This window comes from Podarcis tiliguerta (genome assembly GCF_965153285.1).
Source record: "Podarcis tiliguerta genome assembly, chromosome: 13".
Taxonomy (NCBI): Eukaryota; Metazoa; Chordata; class Lepidosauria; order Squamata; family Lacertidae; genus Podarcis; species Podarcis tiliguerta.
In genome coordinates this window covers 39,544,168-39,569,328 of record NC_139546.1, presented here as the reverse complement: position 1 = coordinate 39,569,328, position 25,161 = coordinate 39,544,168, and the positions used below count along the sequence as shown (strand labels likewise).

At 43.2% G+C, this 25,161-nt stretch overlaps 2 protein-coding genes across 2 annotated transcripts in view; both read right to left on the bottom strand.

The window, feature by feature from the left end:
• Window positions 1-25,161, bottom strand: part of LOC310662829 (pyrin domain-containing protein 1-like) — a 742,864-nt gene that overhangs the window by 20,057 nt on the left and 697,646 nt on the right. The window lies entirely within an intron of this gene.
• LOC310662225 (vomeronasal type-2 receptor 26-like) lies at window positions 678-9,448 on the bottom strand (the record flags this gene model as incomplete). Its single annotated transcript, XM_083408998.1, has 6 exons — window positions 9,409-9,448; window positions 7,987-8,111; window positions 4,422-4,649; window positions 3,607-3,733; window positions 2,139-2,945; window positions 678-709 (listed from the first exon to the last, which is right to left on the bottom strand). Exons 3-6 carry the CDS (start codon window positions 4,461-4,463, stop codon window positions 678-680), a joined length of 1,008 nt encoding a protein of 335 aa, XP_083265124.1. The 5' UTR covers window positions 4,464-4,649; window positions 7,987-8,111; window positions 9,409-9,448.

The window sequence follows — 25,161 nt, the reverse complement described above, 5'->3', positions numbered from 1 at the left end:
TAAGCAGAGCTCAGTTATAGTAATTTTGATTATTATGGGGCTCATAATCACCTTTCCCAAGGGTGTAAGTCCCTACACAACTAGAGAAAACATATTTCTGGGATCTGAGCATACTAGTTAGGACCTGCTTTCCACTGAGGGAGTGACAGGTCTTAGTTAACCCTAATGCAACCATGATGCATGCTGGGTAAGGGGCCTAACTTTCTGAATAGATCACGAGTGGCCTATGAGTTGTGGGAAGAAAGATGCCCAAAAAATGAAAGGTCCATAGAAAACTAGTCTAGGACCTTACAAAGTAATCCTAACGCAAGTTAGGCAGCAGTAGGGTGTGACAGAGTAATTTATGCTTCATCTTTCACCTCAATATTCAGTCCAGTCACTTCCCCATTCTGCCTCTAGGAGTCCAAGTGCCCTGATGTTCCAGGGTCAGTCACAGAATTACAAAAGCCATCCTGGCTTCTGATTTGATCCTGGAATGTCCCTATTTCCCCCACCAGAGCCCCAGGTGAGGAGCTCAGGGAGAAGGGGGAGTCAGTGCTTATCCTGAGCAACAACAGCAGCTATGGCTGCAAGGGAGCATCCCATGGCCTCTCCATGGCTGCTCCTTCCAGTCTCCTCCCTTGGCTAGCTGATAGCAGATTCTGGAGAGTGGGTGAGAAGGAGGAGAGCCTGCAGCCTCAGACGCTCAGCCCCGTGTGATGTGCCGGCTCTGAGAAGCAGGCAAAGGGAGGGGCTCCAGGGGGGACCTGGGACAGGGGACTTAAACTGGATCCTAACCCCATTCCTTGTGGTTGGGAGGTAATATAACTTTACTCTGACTTAAGTTACACCAGCTTACTTCACACCAGCTTCTTGTGCATAGAATGGCTCCCTCAAATCTCCTTGGATGCAAATGCAAGATAAGCATTTTCAGTGGCTACACCAAGGTTTTGGAATTGCCTCCCTCAGGAGCCATACTAACCCCCCCCCCCACCTCTTCTGGCATTCCTTTATCAGATGTGCCTTCCTTTCTCCATTTTTTATTAAAAGATTTCCAAAGGGAAAATGTGAGAAAAGAAAAAAGAAAAAGAACTCTTCATTGTGTTGTTGGTGTTTTGATGTTTATTGCACACTTTCATTTATAACATCGTACTTTGTCTTCTGATGACATTTCTTGTCCTAAGCCATTTAGGTGCGAAAGAGGAATGCAAATGTCCTTAACAAACAGAAGAACTACTCATAAATCATGAATGAAGATGTAAAGCTATAAAGGTCTCTAGAGCAGGCATAGGCAAACTCGGCCCTGGCTATGATCCCTGGCTAACAGGAACAGTGGTCAGGGATGATGGGAATTGCAGTCCCAAAATATCTGGAGGGCCGGGTTTGCCTATGCCGGCTCTAGAGTATTGAAGGTGTAACATAAATAAGGACTCCATGTTGACACTGGTCTTCTGCTTTCATTGCACATCAACTAAGCCACCAACAACCTTGGGTGAAAGGAAAGGAGCCAGTTTAGGAAGACCTCTAACTGTTAGGAGCGTCCTACTCTCGTGTAGGACCCAGCAAGTGACACATGCCCAACTGGCATGTTCTCTCCCTTCTGGTTGGTCATTTGGGAGCTTCAAAAGCTTTCTTCATCCCAAACACTACAGCGACTGATACAGGAAGGCATTAGCACGCTTAGGATCCACAGAGTATTCACAGTTTGCATAACAGAACTCAGTAGCACAGCATTTTGGCTAATCTACCTTTATTTATATATAATACACTTGGAGCATTCTGACTTAGCTCCGTCCTCTTTCTGATCAGACAGCAAAGAGAGAAAGAACAAAGAACAATAGTCCCACATCACAGAACACAGTACAACAAACATCCTGTCTCCATCACTTCCCACACTGTGCAATGAAAACATACACTAACATGTGATAGACAACAATTCCATGACTGCAGACACGGAGCAGGAATCTCAACATCTACCATGATTAGCCAGTATCTCCTTACATTGGGACATCATGTTTCCCAATTCACTCCTTCTCAGGAGGAGGTCAAGTTCCCACCTCAAGCACTGTTTGTCTTCCTTACTAAGTGCTCTCTGGTATTTAGGTCAGGCCTTAGGAAAAGTATGTATAACTTGGGAGAAAAAATGAAGCCCAACAAACTAGCACTAGAAATCAAGATGGAGAAGACCTCCACGGCCACCATGTATTTCCCTTTGGTGCTCAGGTAGGTGGGAACAAAGGACACCCAAACACTGCAAAACACCAACATGCTGAAGGTGATGAGCTTGGCTTCGTTGAAGGTATCAGGCAGCTTCCTTGCTAGGAAGGCCACAGTGAAGCTGGTGGTGGCTAGGAGACCCATGTAACCCAGAACAATATAGAACATGACATCGGAGCCTTCGCTGCATTTCACTATTATCTGACCAACCTGAGAACGTGTGTCCAGTTCTGGGAAAGGAGGAAAGGTGCTCAGCCACACTACACAAATGACTGTTTGAATGAGAGAACAGAGAATGACGACTGAAACAGCCAGCTTCTTCCCAACCCATTTCCTCATCTTGTTCCCTGGCTTTGTGGACATGAAGGCCAGAACCACAATGACTGTTTTGGCCAACACACAAGATACAGCCATGGAAAAGACGATGCCAAACGTTGTTTGCCTCACAAGGCAGGTGACCTTCCCGGGCATGCCGATAAATAAGAAGGAGCAGAGAAAACAGAGCAACAGGGAGATGAGGAGGGTGCAAGTGATGCTCCAGTTGTTGGATTTGACAATGGGAGTATTGCAGTGCAGAATGAAGGCCGCCATCACTGCAATTGTGAAAGCAGAAAGGCAAAGAGCCAGGGAAACCAGAACTCTCCCCAAGGGCTCCTCATAGGATAGGTAGATGATGCTTTTGGGAATACATTTGTCCTGGCTGTTTTTTGGATACTGATCTTCTGGGCAGTCCTCACATTGGTCTGCATCTGAAAGTAATAGAATCCAGTTTGTTGAGTCTTCAGCATGTGCAACGGTTGTTCTCTCAGGGCGTTATATGTCAAAGAGGATTGGCAAAAACCCATCCAATATTCGTCTTTGTCTTTAACATTTTATTTATTTTTTCTTGTTTTTGCACAACTCAGAACTAATAATAATAATAATAATAATAATAAATGTTATTAAAATATTCTTAACTTGTAAATTTTATTAACTTACTTGTACCAAATTTTATTAACTTACTTGTACCAAACTCCATCCACAGTTTATATGATTGAAAGAAAATACAAGTTCCATACTTCAATTGTCTTCTCTTTTCACAGCAAAGTGCAGAGACCAGCTCATTGGCTGGTTGTGGAGATCATTTACATCAAGCATAGGCAAACTCCAGCCCTCCAGATGTTTGGGACTACAATCCCCATCATCCATACCTATTGGGACCAGTGGGCAGGGATAATCAGAATTGTAGTCCCAAACATCTGGAGGGCCGGACTTTGCCTATACATTCTGCTCTGCTAATAAAATTAATGGACATGTACCAGAATGATTCATGGCAACTCTTAAGCTTTATGCTAATTTTTGAAGCAAAGCTTCAAAATCAAAAACATTTCTTTTCTTTTTTGCCACATACCTCTAGTTTTCTTCACTTACCCATCTGGATTGAAAACCTCCCACTTGGGCATGGTACACAGTCATAGCAACAGATTTGCTCCCCCTGCTTGGGAAACATGCTTTGTCCAGGATAGCAGTGCTCCACACATGAGGAACTGGGCGGGGTCTAATAGGCACCAGAAGAAAAGGCATTCAGAATGGAAATGGAACTTCTTTTTTAACACTAGTCTAAGTCTTACTATCATCTTTTTGGCACTTCTCAGGAGTCATTGAGTGCATTGTGGGGTATATGCCAAGGTCTTAGTGTAGCGGTTGTCAGCCTATGTACTGCCTTTCCTCCTAAGCAACCTAGTTTCAAAACACACCAACTTCTCTACCCTTATCCAATATCCAAGGAAGCAAGAGGCATTATCATAGAGCAAGGACACAAGGCAGGGCCAGTAGAAGGTGTGGCTGGGAGGGTGGGGGCCTGGGAAGAGCCTCAAAGACCCAATAGAAATGCTTGAAATTTTGGGCGCAGGTGTGCTCAACACTGGGCGCAACCCCCTGGAAACCATGGGAGGCAGTGGGGTGCTGTGAAATATTTCGTAGCAAAAGTTTGAGCAAGCCAAGGAGCCTTTGAGAGAGCAGTGGATGTGCAGAGGTGAGCTGTATGCATTCCAATGATCCCACATTTAATACTGAGCATCTCCTTCTTGGGTCATCTCTCCTGTGAGAGCACTGTTGAATCCTCCTGCTTCAGAGGTCCGGATATGTTAATAAATATACCTCCACCATCTTGTGAGTCTCCAGGCTATTCTCACAAAATGGATATCAGCCAATGTAAAGGAGGAGAAGGTGGAGATCATTCTCACCTGATGAAACTTGTGATTCCACACAACAGCGCTGCCATTCATGGTGAGCTCCTTCCCTGAAGGACTCAGGGGGTCCACCCATCCAACTTGGGCTCTCTGGAAAGACTCGTTGGGGAAAGTTACCAAGCTGATGAGATCGTATCCAGCTGCCAAGCCCCCATTCACATCAAAATAGATTTCTTCCCCAGCACTATTGTTAAAGTGGACGTTTCTCAGAAAAGGGTGAAGCTAGAATGAAAGAGAAATATTGAGTAGACAATGGGAAATGGATTAATGTTTTTTTCTCTCAAATGAGCCCAAGTTGTGTCAAATAACTGCATTCCTCAGATATGTGTTTCTGAAGCATTTGAAAGTGGTGTTATTGTTTTCTAAGAAGAGGAGCCCTGCAGTATCAGACCAAAGGCATGTCTAGTCCAGTACCCAGAGAGAGTGAAAGCTCAGGCCTGAGGGTGCTAGTGGGGACAGAGAAACAACTTACTAGCAGCATAGTCATCATTTGCAATCATCATTCTCTCACATGATTTATAATGCTCAGAAGTGTTTCTGACACACAGGCCCAAACACACCCTTGTGGGCTCCCACATCTTCAGCTCTGGTGTCAGCTGAACCAGGAGTTGCGGGTATAGCAAAGCCAATAGGAAGACCCTTTCAAAACCTCTTTACCACAATATCATTATCACCAAACATGAATCTGCAATGGTCTGTACTTGCCAGATAATCAAATCTCTTCCATCAAAAGAGATTTAGAAGATGAATAAAATAAGTAGTCCAAGAATGGCATATAGCCAATACTTCTTGTTGTTGTTTAGTCGTTTAGTTGACTCCGACTCTTTGTGACCCCATGGACCAGAGCACACCAGGCACTCCTGGCTTCCACTGCCTGCCACAGTTTGGTCAAACTCATGTTGGTAGCTTCAAAAAGACTGTTCAAACACCTCATCCTCTGTCATCTCCTTCTCCTTGTGCCCTCAATCTTTCACAACATCACGGTCTTTTCCAAGAAGTCTTCTCTCCTCATGAGGTGGCCAAAGTATTGGAGCCAATACTAGAAGCTTCCAATTGGTCTCTGCAGCTCAGCAGCAGATCTCTGGACTTCAGGGCAGAACTATGTGCCAGGTCATACAGTAACAGGCTTGGATCCAAAGCATGTGAAGCATGTTATCCAGGGGTGACAATCCTAGGAACCCACCTCATTTGGGGGCCAAAATAATTTTGGGTGTGGGAGCCAAAATTGGGCGGAGGTGGATGCCAGCTCTTCCTCCTCCTCCTCCTCCTCCTTCTCCTGCCCTGGATGGGAAGGAGGTGGAAAGCAGCCCCTGACCAATGGTGGCAGCAGGAGAATGAAGAAGAGGAGGACAAGCCCCAGAGAGGAGATGCATGTCAACCATTGAAGCCGCACTGTCACCATCTGGCTCCTCTCAACAACCTGACCTCATGACGTGATGTCACACATGCATCATCCACACCCCACACCCATCTCCCTCACCAATTGGCACATCTGGTGTGATTTGTGTCTGAACTGTAGGTCTTCCTCTGCTCAGTGGCAGTACTAACATGGGTAAGCACCAGGAAACGTTGTGGATGCCATATGAAGCATGAAACAATAATAACAGAAAACTTTGTTTCTGTGTTATTTTATTATATCTTCTAATTTAATTGAAGAAGCTGTAGCTACCTGCCAGGCCCCGACTTCAAGGATTCCCCTTGCTTTATGCTTGGCTCTTGAGGAATACATGGCATGAAGAGCATGGGCTACAGCATACACAGCATTGTAGATACTGTAGCTCTGGCCAGACATTCGCATTTCAAACACAGCTCTGGGGAGACTCTCCAGCCTCTCCTGCCCCGTGCAGTTCCCTGAGTTTGGAAAATACAGGCTATATCTTGGGAATGAACAGAAAAAAGCAGTGTACCAGAACTCCTTTAGAAAATAAAATGTAGACTGAAGAGGATTGATGGTCTCAAGAAAGTCCTGAAATCCTGGCACCTCCATGGTGTGGAGGGTGAATGACAGTGAGCCGTTGAATGATTTTTTAATTATTTTGTCCTCAATCTTAACAGCCATAAAATCCCACTGAGCTGTAGTGATCCACACCCTTTCTAGAGGGTTCATTAAAAAGATTTCATTGGAATATAAAATCAACCGCAAACCTTCCAGAGACTGATTGTCTCCATAGACCAAAATCACATTGATTCCTGGCGATTCAAGAGTTTTCAGGACTGGTATCAATCTTTGTTGGCTTATCTCATTTGGTAATAGCTGCGTCACTGGTGGGATCACTACTGTCCAAGCTGGGCAAAGATTGTTCTGCAAAAGCTTTGGTCTGAAGTATCGAAGGAAAGTTTCTCCACTGTCATCATCTGAAACAAGGAGGCCAATCCAGTTCCATCCAAAATACATGAGTAGCTGAACAATGCCATCGTACTGAGGATCTTCATTTGGGGCCAGACGGTACATAGAAGAGAAGTGAGTTTTCTCACTCAGCACTGGATCAAAGGAGCTGTAGCTGAGCTAATGGGAAAGAGAGAACACTTTTAGAGTTCCACCAGCCAAGATCTTAATAATGAGATACTGGATAATCTTAAGGGGCAAATAGTACTTGCAGGAAAATTCAATAATAATAAAAGAATTGCACAAGTCCCACACAAAGACTCCTTTGGATTTGAATGGCCAGTGGATTGTGCATAGGGTGAAAAATGAGAATAGACGATGCCCTTCACAATGCAAAACCTTTTGGTTAACGTAAACTGTGCATCACCTTCAATGATAGTAGTCTGCAATAAACATTAAAATGAATTTGCTGTTCTCTTGTAAGTATTGATTAAACACCAGCTTCTGGCTTAGAGTGAACTATTTATCATGCTATCTGATTTATGTTGTTCATCATCATCCTACATGCTGGCAATAGTTCTTCCCAATCAAGTGTTAAGCCACAATATTTTACTCCAGCGGGAACATCATGACAATTTGAAAGGCTAACTGCACACAGAATGCATTGCAACAGTCAAATCTTGGGGTTACTAGAACATGAGTCTCTGCAGTCAGGCTACCTGTGGCCATGAACATCTGTAGCTAAGAAACCAGCCACAGCTGGGAAAAAGCACTCATAAAGATGGATCCAGATGGATCCAGGAATGCCCTCAGACTAGAACCCTGTTCTTTCAGAAGGAAGGCAAACCCAACCAGGCAGGCAGATGACCAGCCTCTCAGGCACAGCCACCCACAGTCTGTCCACTTTCCCAGGATTCAAACTCAGTTTCTTAACTCTCGTCCAATCCCTGACTACATCCAGACATCCTTCCTGACCATACTCTGCCTCTTCTGACTCAGATGTTTTAGAGAAACAGAGCTACTTATCGTTTGCGTATATATGATGCTTTGACCCAACACTCTTAATGACTGCTCCCAATAACTTCATGTAGATTAAGACAGCAATGCAGCCAGCGCAGATCAAAATAGACTTGGCAAAACCTGCTTTCAGACTGTTGGATGAAGCATACAGGAGAGGATGGGTTGCTCTTTATATCCCTCCTCCTTGCTGTATCTGCCTACTTCTACACATACCTGTGGAATCTTGTAGGTATTTAAGATGTTGGACGTCTGAATGGAGTTTTGGGATGTGAGACATCCAATGACAGCCAGCACTTTCTTTCTCCTGACACAGTTGTAATTGGGGTAGTGCACTTTTCCTAGGAATAGTAGGTCCTGAGTAGCCCCGGAAGTTCTCACGGCACTGAAATAATTATCAAGAACCTTTGCTGTCAGCGAGGTGTTGGGTAACAATTCAGGATTTTTGTTGACCTCATTCATGGCAAAAACAAACGCAAGGACATGTTGGTAGTTTTTAGGAATAATGCTGTCAATGAGATGGTCATACAATCTTTTATTCTCACAACAGAGAGGCAGCCTGTGTTATGATTTCTATGTCTAAGTAAATTGGATATTTTCTCACAAAGTAGCATATTGTTCTCACTAATGGTACAATGGATATATTTTAAGATATGATGAGTAGAAAGATGGAAATAGCAGCACCACGAATTCCCAGTGCTGAGCAATGGCTAAGGGGAAAGCCCTAACTAAATCCCTGCACTTCCAATCAGGCTGCCATTATGTTCCTGCTTACCTATAACTAAAGAAAAGGGAAAGAGAAACTAAACCCCACTGAGCAAAGAGGTACTTATTTTCAGTAAATAGGACTTGGCTATCAGTGTTCCTGTGTAAACCATAACCTCTTTTCCTGTCCTATGGGATAGTTGTTAAGATACAACACAACGTTGAGCTTTACGCAGGCAGCATATGCATATGCAGAAAATGATCCCTGGATCACTCTGTCATTCACCCTCAGGCAGCAAAATGTATGGGGCCAGCAAAGCCCATAGGAATGATTATCTACCTGCTGCCGACAAATCATGTCCATGAAAAGATAACTAGCAGAGACATCAGGAATTTCTAGTGCTGAACAATGGCTCAAGAGAAAGTCATAATTTATTCCCTGCCCTTCTGTGAAGTCCACTCAGGCCGCAATTATATTCCTGCTCACTTACAACCAAACAACTTATTTTCATTAAACAGGACTTCGCTATCTGGGTTCCCAGATACAATGCGTTTTTTGCTTAACACAGACAGCATGGAATTTCAAGACAGTTACAATGACTAAGTCACCCAGTTAAGGCTGTGACAGCAGCAGCATTTTCTATATGTAGAAAATGATGATTGGATCACCTTACCCTTTACCCTCAGGCAACAAAATGTATTGGGCCAGCACTGCCCAGAGGAACGATTTTCTAGCTGCTGCCCATATATCAGCTTAAAAAATTCAAAAGAGACTAGGAGACATCACTGAGAATGTTCCCCTTAAGAGGAGAAGGGGACAATGAAGGAAAAGTCAGTCCAAGCAGCTGATTGTAACTAGCAATCTTTGTGGTGAAGCAGAGGGGTTTCATGTGATCAATGACAGCATAAATATATAAAAATGGTATTACTTACTACCCCAGAAGACGAGAATGTGAATGTTTTCTAAAGTCTCTTAAAGGAAAATTAACAAGGCCAATGGATACAAATTCAGCAATTAGGATCTCATCTGCAGAACCTTCTGAGCTCAGATGGTGGCTTATAGAATATTGCAGATACAGCAACAGTAGCAAGATCAACTGAAGCACTGATAAATCCTGCTCCAAGCCACAGCCCGACACTTGCATGATGTCCTTCTGCACTCACTGTCACCACCAGCAGCAATTTTCGTCTTCTGACACAAGTTACATAAAGCTTCACTCTAGAAGTTATTCACTAGTGCACCAATTCCAACATGGGGCGTTTGGGTGGAAGGACCTACAATCAAAGTCTGGGCTGACAGAGTTGTTCTTGTTTGTTGCCATGAGTCTAATACTCCCTGACTGAATTATAGGCACATCATGGTTACGCTGTTTTTGATATTTGTGTAAAAAGTGGTAATAAATGAGGCACTTCCCAAAGTGACCTTGCTAATTACTGTCATTTCGGTAATTACAGGGCAAGGCATCTTTTCCACCAAATTCCACAAGTATGAGCACAAGCAAAGAAAAATGATTTGTTTCCATGCCACCCACCAACCAGACCTCTCTGGTCACTTCATAACAGCATTATGATATCACCCATTTTAGCTTCATTTCCTTTCCTAATGATCCCTAGCACGGAATTTGCCTTTTCTATGGCTGCTTCACACTGACTCCATATCTTCATTGTGCAATCCATTATGACACCAAGGTCACATACCTGGTGTGTCACCTCCAATTCACACCCCATGAGCATATATATGGAATTTATATATTTTTGCCCCAATTTGCATCATGATACAATCAAGGGAAGTCACAGTACCGCTCTACTGTGCCTTGGGCAGACCACAACTGACAGGGTGACTCACACCCAAGCTACTGGAGTGGGGAATGTCTTTCAGTCCAAAGACTCTGCAAATTATCACGGTTAACATCTGAGTGAGGCCAAAAGAGAATACAGACAATAGAAACAGATTTAGTAAATGTATTTTAATCCTCTCTTGCCTAATTAACAGACAAGTTCTTCATATAAACACATCATGAGCCTGCCTCATGTAGTGGACAGGGAATCATAGACTTAGAATCCTAGAGGTTTGGAGTTGGAAGGATTCCATGCGTCATCTAGTTCAACCTGCTGCAAGGCAGGAATCTCAAATAAAGGAGCCATGACAGATGGCCATCCAATCTGTGCCTGAAGGAAGGAGAGTCCACCATCTTCCAAGGGAGTTTGATCCACCAGGCACAACGAGTTGGGCCCAACATGGGGGGGGGCATCTTTTGAGGAACAATTCTGTGTGAGTGTATATTCCTTGGCAAAGGAAAAGTTAAGCACATGTTGAGAGCAGCATGCCATTGTCTCCGTGCAAAGGATCGCACCTCTCAGGGAAACTATGTGGTAGAGGGTCATCTGTGGGGATGGGAATCACATAGGGATTCCCATTAAACATGTAACAGAATCCTACAACCATCTTATGATATTGTTTTGTTGATTCCAACTTTTAAAAAACCCACACAGTTAGACAAAGGTTGTGGGTTTTCATATGAAAGCAAAACATCTGTGGGGTACCTTACTTTTAAGAAGTCCTGTGGCATTTGTCCCTATTCATTAACAAAATTTGGAGCTTATTTGCAGCTTTTTCTGTGAAAAGATGAGTGTCTTTTTCTGCCATGTATGGAGTTGGGTTGAAGGAACACATATTGGAAGGGTCTGGAAAAGGTAGCTTAGCTTTTGGAGTACAGTGGTACCTCAGGTTAAGAACTTAATTCATTCCGGAGGCCGTTCTTAACCTGAAACTGTTCTTAACCTGAAGCACCACTTTAGTTAATGGGGTCTCCTGTTGCTGCGCCGCCACCGCCTTGAGATTTCTGTTCTCATCCTGAAGCAAAGTTCTTAACCTGAGGTACTATTTCTGGGTTAGCAGAGTCTGTAACCTGAAGCATCTGTAACCTGAGGTACCACTGTATTATCATTTTACTCAGGCAATTTCATCTAAGAAGGTGAAATTGGTTTTACTCCATTTCTTCAGTTCTTGGATGAATTTCTGCCAGAGGAGAGAGTACTTTTGAAGATATACCGGTAGTTTGTGGAGGTTTCTAGTTATTTGTACCCCTTGGTAAGCGACTGCATTAGCTTCTGTCTTTTCTTCTCCTTTAAGCCTTCTAGGATACAGACTCTGAAGAGACCTGTAAGTAGTAAACGTGAGCCAATGGTATCAAATTGTATGGGAAACAGCCTTGCTAGAAAAGCCAACCAATAAACTGAAACTGACACTGGGACAAATAGAAGAGGATGCCTTCACCCCAGTATGGCTCCCCTTTATCACATACACAGCCCAACAAGGCAATGGCTAGAAACCACCGACAGCATTCCAATCAATCTGGCTTCACTGATACAAAGGCAAACAAACCGCACTGCAGCCAACCACAGACAACCCACCACACCCTCTCCCCTATAATACATCTTACTACCAAGGAATTGTAATAAACAATTAGAAAAAGAACCTACCCAGTTGATGCTGACACAAAGCCCTACAGGTACACTATGCAAAAGAATATAAGTCTCACCCACCCCCTTCCTCCCCACCCCCTCTTCTTCCCCAACCTTATACTGTACTCAACACTAATGTCTCACAACAAATGTAGCTGCTTTGTAAGAAAGACTGTACAACCTGGGGAAAAAGACAAGGCATGTGCTTTTGTAAACCAATAAAATCTTAATTTTTTTTAAAAAAAAGACATCTGAAGGCAGCGCTATATCAGGAGGTATTTAACGCTTGATGTTTTATGTTTTCAGGTATGCTGAAAGCCGCACAGAGTGGCTGGGGAAACCCAGCCAGATGGGTGAGGTATAAATAATAAAATTATTATTATTATTATTATTATTATTATTATTATTATTATTATTACTAGTTTCAGTAGAGAAAACTGAGTGGTTTGCACATTCAAGTACATAGAGATGCTGCATCCAATGGAGTGCTCACTACAGCAGCAAGAGACTATCAGAATGATTAACACCAAGTATTTTCATATTATTTTACACTTCCCATTCATTTCAGTGCTTCCTGCAGAATGTTCTTGTTCACTGGGCTTAGTATATGAGATCTGTGTGTCTCCTGTTCACTCATCCCTAGCGACATCTCAATCCACCATTTGCAGTGACCATATGATGTCCCACCACCTCCCATTGGGCTGCCTCTGACGGCATTGGACATCACACCTGTATGTTAGGATTGGAGTCATGAAATGAAAAGAAGGAGATGACATAAAAATAGGTAGTGTACATGGAATAGATCACTCTCCTTCAACCTTGTGTCTCCAGAGGTTGTTGAATTACAACTACTTTCATTCTCAGCAAGCATGGGCATAAGCCAGAGATGATAGGAGCTGAAGTCCAATATTATCAGGAGACCCAATGCAAAAGATGCTTTGGCTTCTATGGGGCGAGACATGAACCACATGTGTGAGGGTATCTGATGGAAGCAGAAGGAGTGAAGGGTTGCCTGGCATGCTCTTCTTCTTCTTCTTCTTCTTCTTCTTCTTCTTCTTCTTCTTATTATTATTATTATTATTATTATTATTATTCTATACCGCCCTTCATCTGAGAATCACAGGGCAATTGACAATATAAACAATGAAGGAGTGCGTAAGCATAGAGCTTACAATGAGGGGATATAGCTCAGTAGCAGAGCTCAGCTTTCCATGCATAAGGACACAATGTAATTACTAAATCTCCAGTTCAAAGAGCCCCACCTGAATGAGAGAAAAACACTTTGAAGGGCAAGAGAGAATTTTTGCTACTCAAGGTAGACTGTAGTTAGATAGAAGGGCTAATGGTTTGAATCAAAGGAAGGGATATGTACATCCACAATCCTCTTTCTATACCCTGCACAAGTTTCACATTATATCAATTCAGAAATTTATACCAACTGTCCAAGGCACTGCTTCACAAGGGAACAGATCTTGGGCTATAGTGGGATGGCATTGACAAAGCACTTTGCTTATTCTGAGACTTGAGGACTTTAGCAAAACAGATCCCCCACCCTGTAATTTTTCTAATTATTGATCAGCATCACTACTACTAAATATCCTATGGGAAATCAGATGCCAGGCACAATAACAGCCACAGAAACAGCCCTTTCCAAATGTGAGGACCCTGTGTTGTAGTCTATATAGGCGCCTGTCCTATCAACTTACATGAATCCAGTTAGGGAGGTGGATTTGGGGCTGGTGCATAGCTCCTTGCAGCCAAGGTTCCCTATAACTTTAGCCAAGACTGAAATGCTGTGGATAACTAAATGTAAACATGATGACCTCCAGCTGCAGTTCAGCACAAAAATGGTTAGCGCTCCACCTGCTTTTCCTGCTGTTGGTGCTGCATTGTTCTTCTAGCAGGTATTTGAACTCCTCCACAAGCAGATTGAGAGAAACAATTCAAACCAATTCATTCGGTCCTCCAGCAGACATGATCATTGGTGAATTTATATCCATTACGCAAGGAAACTTCAGAATGCATGAATATACGGAAAAACCCAAAACCTCTTCATTTACAACTTAGTAAGTAGTTATTTATTTATTTGTTTGTTTGTTTGTTTGTTTGAGAATTGTCTGATGGGCCCTCTGATCATTCTTGATGAAATAAACGACTGCATCAGCTTCTCCTGTAATCCTTCTAAGCTACATTCAGGCTTATGTCCCACCACTTGAATTAGCTTCTGTCCCCCCACATAACGGATCACATGACACAGTGCATGCACACCATTTGAATCACAATGCTTTCGGGGGGGAGGCTTTCTCCAATATTTTTTTTGGGGGGGGTCCCCTTCAGCCCCTAGGAGATGGATCCTATGCCTGTAATCCCATTCATGCTTATTTGGGAAGCAAAACGCATTGAATAAAAAAAAGAAAAGGAGGGAAATGCTTCCCAAGTACTTTTTTAAAAGGCATTCAGCAGGGTAAGGAAAGATTGGAGTAAGCTGAGCTGGTTTGCAAAGAGACCCAGAGCAAATGGAGCATCATATCCCAACAAAATAAACGGAGCCTGGGTGAGACAGACCCTGCGTTTCCCAGAAGCAATCTGCTTGGAGTTGCATTAAATCAGCAGTTTAGAAAACTCATCATGCAGAGAGCAGGGAGGGGGGAATACTGCAGATATTGCTCACCTGCTGTTTCTTTCTCCGTTCCTGGAGCTCACCACTGGCAATGAAAATGTAGCATGGAGAGAGAGGGAGAGGGAGAGAGGAGAGACCATCCCAGTCCTACCCTCCCATCTCTCTTCCTCTCTTAGGCTGTGATTCAAGGGCTGGTAAAAAGCCCTTGTGTTCTGGAGCACACTGGTATACTCAATGGTTGTTCTACAGGTTGAATTGAGAACACATTCCCATGAATACTTCATGGTTCAGAAATGGAAGGGAGGTGTGGTGGACAAAGCAGCAGAACAAGAGGTAGGCATGGACATTGTGTTTAAGAGAGAGGCAAAAGGGGTTAACAGAATAATTTAACAGCTTTTTATTTCTGGGTTTCCCATATCCAAACCCACCAATTCATCCACAGCACAACAATGAATCCCTTTGAATTCACCATTTACATAAATCTAATCAAAATCTATAAGGAGACTGCTCTAGTTTCATTAGTTTGAATAAAATCTTCCTTTCCTATGGGTTGCAACATTCAAGGTACATAGATTCTCAAATCAAAACTGAAACACAGTTGTTTCTCTTCCGCCAGTGTTGCAGTCATTCTTTGTCTCATTGCAGAGTCGTCCCGAAAAACTACCAGCATGTTCTTGCCTTCATCTTTGCCATGCAAGAGATCAACAAGAATGCCAAATTCCTATCCAACATCACACTGGGATCAACATTTTATGAGAATGCTTTTAATCCCTTGCTAACTTGTTGGAACACTCTCGCTCTTCTTGTCATGGGACAACGAAATCACGCCAATTACCGCTGTAATGGGGAAGATAAATTAATTGCCGTCGTTGGAGGGCTCACCTCCCAAAACTCCCTTCAGATGGCCAATATATTAAACACCTACAAGATTCCACAAGTATGTGTGTAGATACATAGATAAAACCACAAGGGCAGACATAGACAGAAAACCCCAAAAGAGCATCCAGGTTAGCTTTCAATCCCATTACATTATGTTTTCTACACTTGTTTCCTACATTAGACTTGGTATGGGTACATGATTATGTTAAAGCCTCCTAGCTATGTGTTGCCAACACGGCCGTCTCAAGTAGCTTTGGGATTTGGGGGGATGGGGTAAACCCATAATACTAATAATCCAAGCTCTGGTTCTTCCAAACCTGGCCATGCCACAAATCATGTAATCATAGGAGCATCCAGCTTCCTGCTTAGAAACTTCTCCTAGTTTGAGACTTAATAATGCCAGGGGTGTATACTCTGAAAAGTAAGACCAGGTGGTCAACCACCACAATAATGAAGTATTCTTTCTAGGAACAAATAGATGGTTTTTGGATTCCTAAAAAGAGAATTCCTTTCCCTTTAGCTCAGCTATGGCTCCTTGGATCCAGGGCTGAGTGACCAAAGGCGCTTCCCTTCCTTCTTCCAAATGGTCCCCAATGAAGAAGCTCAGTATGATGGCATTGTCTGGCTCCTCAGGAAGTTTGGGTGGAACTGGATTGGCCTCCTTGTTTCAGATGATGACAGTGGAGAAACCTTCCTTCGTACTCTGAGACCAAGGCTTTCCCAAAATAATCTCTGCATTTCTTGGACACTGGTGATCCCACTGGTGACAAAATTTCTACCTAATGAGCTACTTCAACAAAAGTTGAGACCAATCATGTTTGCTCTCACACGGCAGCAAATGAATGTGATTCTTGTCTATGGAAACAGTCAGTCTCTAGAGGCTTTGAGACTGATTTTAGTCTCCTGTGAGATTTTCCTTATGTACCCTCTGGAGAGGGTGTGGATTACAACAGCTCAATGGGATTTCACTGCAGTGCTGGTTGGAGACAAATTTCCTTCCATATCCTTCAGTGGCACTTTGTCATTTACACTCCATTCAAATCCAGTTCCAGGGTTTCAGGACTTTCTACAGACCATAAATCCATGGCAACCAAATCTGTATTTGATCCAGCAGTTCTGGGCCAGTGCATTCCTCTGTTCATTCCCAGATCACAATCTAATTCACGCAACTCAGGAACCCTGTACTGGGAGGGAGAAGCTGCAGAAACTCACTGGACCTGTGTTTGAAATGGAAATGTCCAGCCAGAGCTACACCATCTACAATGCCGTCCATGCAGTAGCACATGCTCTCCATAGCATGTATTCCTCAAGAGCCAAACAGAAAGTACTGGCTGAGAAATGGAGACAGCAGAAAGTTCAGCCCTGGCAGGTACTGTCAACTACTCTCCTCAATGTTAGAAGCACGGGTGTCATTATTACTGATTCATATGATGCACAGCTGAGCCTTGACGTGGAGGAAAGGCCTTGGGGATTTTCCCAGTTGAGTTCTATCATTGGGAGGGACTTGATCTCAGTGAAAGACCAAATGCTTTGCAAGCTGCACATTCAAAGCTTGTTAAATTAATCTATCCCAGGATTCTCCTACTTGGAGCTGCACAAGGGCCAGGAGTGTCCTCTGTTATAAGAACTGAGTTGAAACCTCAAATGTATGCCATATAGCACTGTGGCAATTTAGAGTAGACAGTTCTGGGCTACAGAGACCAATGATTGGACTCAGCACATGGCAGTTTCACATGTTAATGGGGGAATTTTTTGGAAGTACCCAGTATATATGATAAAATGTAGTAAGAATCCAAAGGTCCACTTTGCAAACGGAAGAGAGAGAGTGTGTATTAGCCTACAAGGTCTGTGTCTTTTTTCCTCCTGCAATCTAGCTTCACTCCTTCCTGAAAAACAGCCACTTCAACAACAGTGCTGGGGAAGAAATCTCTTTGGATGAGAAGGGGCAGCAGGCAGGTGGCTATGATCTCCTCAACTTGGTCACATTTCCCAATGAGTCCTTCCAGAGAGTGCGCGTGGGGAGGGTGGACCCTCAGGCCCCCCCAGGAAAAGAGTTCACAGTGGATGGAAGTGCCATCGCATGGAATCCCAAGTTCAAACAGGTGGCTGAGACTATTTCTTGTTTTAATCATCATCCATTAACATTATCTTCTCTGAGAAGATCAGGCGATCCAGGAAATCGGAGATGGCTACAAAGGAGAAGTGTGAGGAGAGAAGTTCTGGTACTCACTGATGAAATACTGTTTTTGTTTCTTTTCTTCAAATTTGTTGATCCAAAGCTAGTTTGGAGCTAATTTGGAGCTCAATGTTCAGTACAAGATATTTCTGAGTGAGGAATCTGCCAGTGTTTATAGCTCTTGAAAAGGGACTGGTGTCCTCCAAAATACGTTGTTGAGAACAATCTCTGCCAGGCGGAACCCAAGTAGAAAGAAAATCATCCACCACCTGAAGTGTGAGGTCACTAATGTTGATGGATGGAGTCCCGGTGATATCCTGCCCCAGGCTGTTGGTCTCCATCAGGCTGACGGTGAGGCCAAACTCCATGCAGCCTTGGCCATAATTTTTGTTTTTGTTTTTTTTTAATAAATCTTTATTAATTTAAAATACAATCATACAATAAAGGTAAGTATAACAAAATTAAGCACAAAAAGGGGAAAAGGGATTTGTCACCTCAAAAAGGGCGAAAAGGGGTTTAAAAGCAACAAGAAAAGAAAAAAGGAGAATTAAAAGAACCAAATATTTATACAACATCATGTCTTTTCCAATAAAGTTTTCTGTAAAAGACTTCCAATCGTTCCCATTAAACTTTTTCTACTGTCTTGATTTTTAAAATATCTTTTTCCATATATTCCTCTAAGATGTTTATTCCATTTATTTATTGCACACAAATATCATTCAATTCTGCTATGATGGTATCATTTTTACAATATAGTCTTATATGTTCCTTAAATATTTTCCATTCTCCGTATACTTTTTGATTTAAGGCTCCCCTGATTTTTCCAGTCAGCTTTGCTAATTGGAAATACTCTGTCATGAGTGTTTGCCAATCTGTTATTGTTGGTGTTGTTTCACATTTCCAACTTCTGGCTACAAGTATTCTTGCAGCCGTGATTGCGTACATAAACAGTGGTCTTGTGTTTTGCTTGATTTCCATTGGCAATATTCCTAATAGGAAAATCTCCGGCCTTTTTTTTTTGATTGTAAGCTTAAATAATTTCTTAAATTAGTCATATATGTTACTCCAAAATTCTCTTCAAATTATGCGGGTCCACCTCATGTGATAGTAAGACCCTATTTTTGGGATGAAAGCATCCATGCTAAAGAAAGGGCTAATGCTCAGAAGGCTATTGAACGCTGTGCTGTCATAGGCCTGAGGTAGTAGATGGATGGATTGAATTTATATAGCGCCCTATACCCAGAGGTCTCAGGATGGTTCCCAGAATAAGATCAACGTATAAAACCACAAAATACATAATGAATACATACATTATGCATAATGAAAATTAAAAAAAACCAATAGCCCCTGTACATTTTAAGAGGGAATAGTTATGTCAATTTCTACAGCTACGGCAGTTATGAGCAGTCTAAACAGTTAGAGCAGCAGGAATGTTCTCTTGTACTGCTGTCAGTCTGTAACAGTATTTATCATAGATTAAAATCTATGTAAGATGTATTAGCAATGTAAGTAACACCTACCTGCATTGTATAGTTTAATCTGAAAGTTCAAGTACATTTGGTAAGAAGGAGAAGCAGCATCTGCTGCCAGCTCCTTATTTAAGCTCTGCTCTCCCTCCAGGAGGGAATCAGCATTGGGTTATGAGGAAACAATCGATCAAGAGGGAGAAGGTTGGCACTAGCTTCTCTTTGCCATTCAGACATGTGCTGGGCTGGCCAAATGGTTAAGTGACAGAACAAAGTATCTTTATCGGGGGGCCTGATGCTTGCCCAGGGAGCATGTGCTTGACAGCCATCCTCTAATTTCAGTCCTGTGACCTTTCTGCTGCAAAGCGGATGTAGATGACAATAAGATTTATTCCATTCAAAATCCCTTGCTTGTCATTACCATTAGATGCTGACCTGCGTTGAGAGCTGCCACCCTGGAAAGAGTATGTTTCCACAGCAGGGAAAGCAAATCTGTTGCTATGACTGTGTTCAGTGCCCTAAAGGGAGGATTTCAGTCCAGAAGGGTAAGTGAAGGAACCCAAGTCAACTGGAATTCTTCCTATCCAACTTCGATATTAATTTCTTAGTCTTATTATGTCTGCTTATTTTCTGTCATAGATCCCAAGCACATGTGTTTATATGTTACTGATACATATTGTCCTTTCCTCTCTCCTCCCCTTTGGATAGCCATTCAAGAGTATATTGTGTGAAATAACGTCCACATGGGAGTAACCACCATTGAAATCAGGATGACATACATCTGGGAAGAAATAATTAGGATTGCAATCCATAGATTCCCTTTTTGTCAGCATGGAACCTGCAGCCAACAGATTTTCATCTTCTGTGATTGACAACTAGTAAACAATTTTCTCTATTGTATCCCCACAGTTTCAGTCCTTAGGCACAGTTATTTCTTGTCAAATATACATCTTCCCGGTGAGCAAATGACAGGCTATGGCTGTTTCATCCACTCCCAAATTCAACTATGGAAAGTGTAAAAAAGAAACACTTGGGCCAGAAGCTTTGAAATGCAAAGACATGGGGCTGGATGCAGAGATAGGAATGTTTAAGGGGGAAAGACTGAAATCAATCAGTATACTCAAAGCCTGACAAATAAATATGAATGGATTGATTAGTACAGCTGAGGTGCTCATGGAGAAACCATCACTTAGTTGTGAAAGTAGACTTTGGTTCATCAGCTCAGTAATATTTTGTGTACAGCATAATAGACGGTATCAATAATATTAATAAGTATCTCTTCAAGAAATGCTAAAAGCATGCTTCTCATTTTCAGATGCAGATCAATGTGAGAAATGCCCAGATGATCACTACCCAAATGCCTTTCAGGACCAATGTATTCCGAAAAAAATAAGCTACCTATCCTATGAGGAGCCCTTGGGGGCAAGTCTGGCCTCCTTGGCTCTCCTGCTTTCTCTGGTCACAGTTGTTGTGATGGGGACCTTCGGTCTGCACTGGAACACTCCCATTGTCAAAGCCAACAACTGGGGCATCACCTGCATCTTGCTCTCTTCTCTGCTTCTCTGCTTTCTCTGCTCCTTCTTATTCATTGGCAGGCCTACAAAGGTGACCTGTGTCTTGAGGCAAACCGTCTTTGGCATCGTCTTCTCCATTGCTGTTGCCTGTGTGTTAGCCAAAACCCTCACTGTGGTTTTGGCATTCATGGTGACCAAGCCTGGGAACAGCCTGAGGAAATGGCTTGGGAAGAGGCTGGCAGGATCCCTTATCACCTTCTGCTCTCTCATTCAAGCTGGCATCTGTCTTGGGTGGCTGGCATCCTCTCCCCCATTCCCAGAGTTTGACCTGCACTCCCAGGATGGGCAGATCATAGTGCAGTGCAATGAAGGCTCCGACATCATGTTCCACCTTATTCTCGGCTACATGGGTCTCTTGGCCATTGTGAGCTTCTCTGTGGCTTTCTTTGCCAGGAAGTTGCCTGATACTTTCAATGAAGCCAAGTTGATTACCTTCAGCATGCTGGTCTTCTGCAGTGTTTGGCTGTCCTTTGTCCCCACTTATCTGAGCACCAAAGGGAAATACATGGTGGCTGTGGAGATCTTCTCCATCTTGGCCTCTACTGCTGGCTTACTGGGTTGCATCTTCTTCCCCAAAATCTACATCATTATACTTAGACCTGAGATGAACAGTAAAGAGAGATTAGTAAGGAAGAAGGATGACCATAGCTGAGAAGGTGAAAGAGATGCCGTTAGCCAGGGACCTTATGTTCTGGCAAGGAGATGTTATTTCCTTTGTTTTTATTTTGATCATCATTTCTTTGTTTGTATGTTCCATCTTCTATGCCATCCAAGGAGTACATAACTCTCCCTCTCTTGCTATTGTTTTCTCAAAAACTCTGTGAAAAGGCTTAAATTGAGAGATGCCATCTTCCCCATGGCTGAATGGGGATTTCAACCCTAGTTTCCCAGGGCCTTGGACAACACACTCATCGCTACACATTAAGCTGGGGCCATGGGGTATTTATGCTTCTTTTGTAAACTTTGCTAAATATCTGCATTTTTGGCCTGCATTTCTATATCCTCCAAAGACACACACAGGCCAAGCAAGGAAAATTAACCCTCTGCTCACCTGCTGCTGAGCAGAATGTGCAATGCTGTTACTTACGGTGATCTACTTCTCCAGGGTGTTGTCTGTGTGGAGAAACATGAGAATTGATTCAGGCCCAAATCCGGGTCAGGCCTTCCTCAGGTCAGGTTGTGGCTAATGTTTTCAATATCCGTTCATTTTAAAATGCAGTCCTTATTTTCCTTTTGTTTATATATTTGTTCATTAAATGCACGTTACAGTAATCACAACGTTCAAATATTGTTGGTGGGTTCCATGATTGCACCAATATTCCAGGTATGCAGCACAGTGAAGAGCACAGTTGTGTGCTCTGAAGAGCTCTGTGGCATATTAGAGAGGGAGGTTTGGAAGAGAAATTCTTACTCTCTCTTTGCAGAGTTGGCACAATGGGGATTGCTCCAAGCACATTAACAATAGCATTTCTTCACAAATGGAATCACGCAATCCTTTTCTTAGCTTTTAGAGAGAATCTTCGTTCATGTGGCTTTTCTTCAGCTGGGAGCAATAGCTCGGCTAACAGCTTCTTCCAGAAAGACAGAGGGAGGGAGGAAGCAAATGGTTTGAAGCTTCAGGACCAGCAATACTTAAGGAAATGAAATCCATTAGTTTGATCCCCCACCCACCCCTATATTCCTTAACATCTACATGAAACCACTGAGCAGGTTCTTCAGGACTATTGGAGTAAATTTGTCAACAATATAATGGTGAAACACAGCTCTACTTTTCCTTACATCTGCAGGTGTAGCTGTGGATGTCTTGCCTCAATAGTGGACTAGTCTAGAGCCAATCAAATTGAAGCTCAATCCACATATGACTGATAACTGTTAGTGAACAGTTCCCCAAACCAGATGGATGAGAGGTGGCCTGCTCTTGATTGGGCTCCACTCCCTCTGAAGGAGCAGGGGTACTTCTTGATCCATTGCTGTCATTTGAGGCTCAGGTGGCCTTGATGGCATGGAGTGCCTCGCATCACCTTTGGCTGGGGGCCCAGGTGCAGCCCTATCTGGACAAGGATATCCTAACTTTATCAGCCTGGATAAGTCAGTTGCTTAGACTGTGGTGCTGATAGCACCAAGGTTGCAGGTTTGATCCCCATTGTCACAGTCCGGGTTACAGGCAGTTGGAGTCCCGGCTTGGTACGCCGGGACCGGGGTAGAGGTCAGGAAGCAGGAATCAGCAGTCCAGGGGTCAGGAAGCCAAGAGTCCAGGCCAAACTCAGGAAGTCCCCAGTCCTGTGAGGCCCTAGCAGTTACCGTGCCTGGCTCCTGCATGCACTCCTGACACCCGTGTAGGATGCAGGTGGTTGGACTAGATGATCCTCAGGGTCCCTTCCAACTTCACAATTCTATGATTCTATTAAACTTATTTTTCCTATGCTCCTGGAACCTCTAGGTTGGATTATTGCAATGTGTTATACCTAAGGCTTCCTCGAAAGACATTCAGAATCTTCAGCTAGTGCAGAATTTCATGACTAGGTTCTTTACTGGGGCAAGACATTTTAAGCATATACTGTAACACCAATCCTGGCCCAACTGCACTAGTTGCAGATTACTCTCCAGGTACATCTCAAAGTGCTGGTTTGGACCTGTAAAGCCTTGAAGGGCTCAGGACTGCAGAACCTGAAGGACCTCTCTGTTTATTTAAACCAATTCAGATGCTGTGATCATCATCCGAGGCCCTTTTTTGTGCCTCAGAGAGTGGCAACAAAATAGTGGGCCTTTTCTGTGGTGGCTCCCCACTTGTGGAATTCTCTATCCAGGGAAGCTCACCTGGCAACTTCATTACATAGTGCTGCATGCCATCCCAATCTCCTAGCATTGTGAGATTCCAAGGATTCCAAACGTGTTTCCTTTGGAATGAAGTACAGCAGAGACTGTGGTGTCTTTATGATATATGGTTTATTTACACACATAAACAACCTGGAGGGGTTCAGAGCATTAACACCCCAAGAAGGCCTTCTTTCTCTCATAGCCACACCCTTGGATTCAAACAGGAATCAAGCACCGCTTTGCCTCTCTGCCTTCCCAGCATGCAACTTTGCTTCCAGTCTCCAGCTCACATAACTCTCAGCTCTGTGTTTGTCTTTCTAACTACCCTAGAGTTGAAAGAGGGAGGCCCACACCTTTGCTGTCTCACACAGAGCCATTCCCTTTGTTTCCTTAATAACCCATTACCTAATCTGACTTTAGAAAATATGAATCCTTCCTTCAATTTTAACTCTTGCTGGACCTAGGAATTAGGAATGAGATGTGTCTTAGCTTACAGAATACCTTCTCAAACACATGAAATGTAAATAGGTTGAAGGTCCCAGGACAGTAGTATCCATGGAATAGATCTTTTCTTCACTACTCTTCATCCCCAGCAAGCATGGGCAGTGACCAGAGATGATGGGAGTTACAGTCTAATGCTATCGGGGGACCCAATGCAAACCATGTTTAGGCTTCTGTGGGGAGAGACAGGAATCACATGTAGGACAGCATCTGATGGAGGTTGAAGAATGGCAGGGCTACCTGGGAAGCTGTTTTGAGGAAGAGTTTAAACATATGGCTTAGAGTGAATGGCCCTTGCTCACTAGCAGAGCTCAGCTGAGATACATAAGGGATAAAGTTTTCAAAAGCCCAAGTTGCATGGGGGAAACCTCCCTTTGATACACCACGGAGCACGATTGACAGTAATTGGAGAGAAGGGATGATGGTCTGGATCAGAAGAAGGGATATGGACCTTCACAACCCTCTTTCTATTCCCCTTCCAAGTCTCAAATCAATTCAGAAAGTTATACCATACATGAGAGGCACTGCTTCACAAGGAAGCAGAAATTGGGCTGTAGTAGGTTGACACTGCTATAGCACTTTGCTTGTTCTGAGACTTGAGGACTTTAGCAAAACAGTTCCCCACCCTGTAATTTTTTATAATTATCGATCAGCATCACTACTTCTAAATGTCACATGGGAATTCACACGCCAGGCACAATAACAGCCACAGAAACAGCCCTTTCCAAATGTGAGGATCCTGTGTTGGAGTCTATATAGGCACCTGTCCTATCAACTTACATGAATCCAGTTAGGGAGGTGGATTTGGGGCTGGTGCATAGCTCCTTGCAGCCAAGTTTCCCTATAACTTTAGCCAAGACTGAAATACTGTGGATAACTAAATGTAAACATGATGACCTCCAGCTGCAGTTCAGCACAAAAATGGTTAGCGCTCCACCTGCTTTTCCTGCTGTTGGTGCTGCATTGTTCTTCTAGCAAGTATTTGAACTCCTCCACAAGCAGATTGAGACAAACAATTCAAACCAATTCATTCGGTCCTCCAGCAGACATGATCATTGGTGAATTTATATCCGTTACGCAAGGAAACTTCAGAATGCATGAATTTACAGAAAAACCCAAAATCTCTTCCTTTACTGCTAAGTAAGTAGTTATTTATTTATTCACTGGAGAATTGTCTACTGGGCCCAC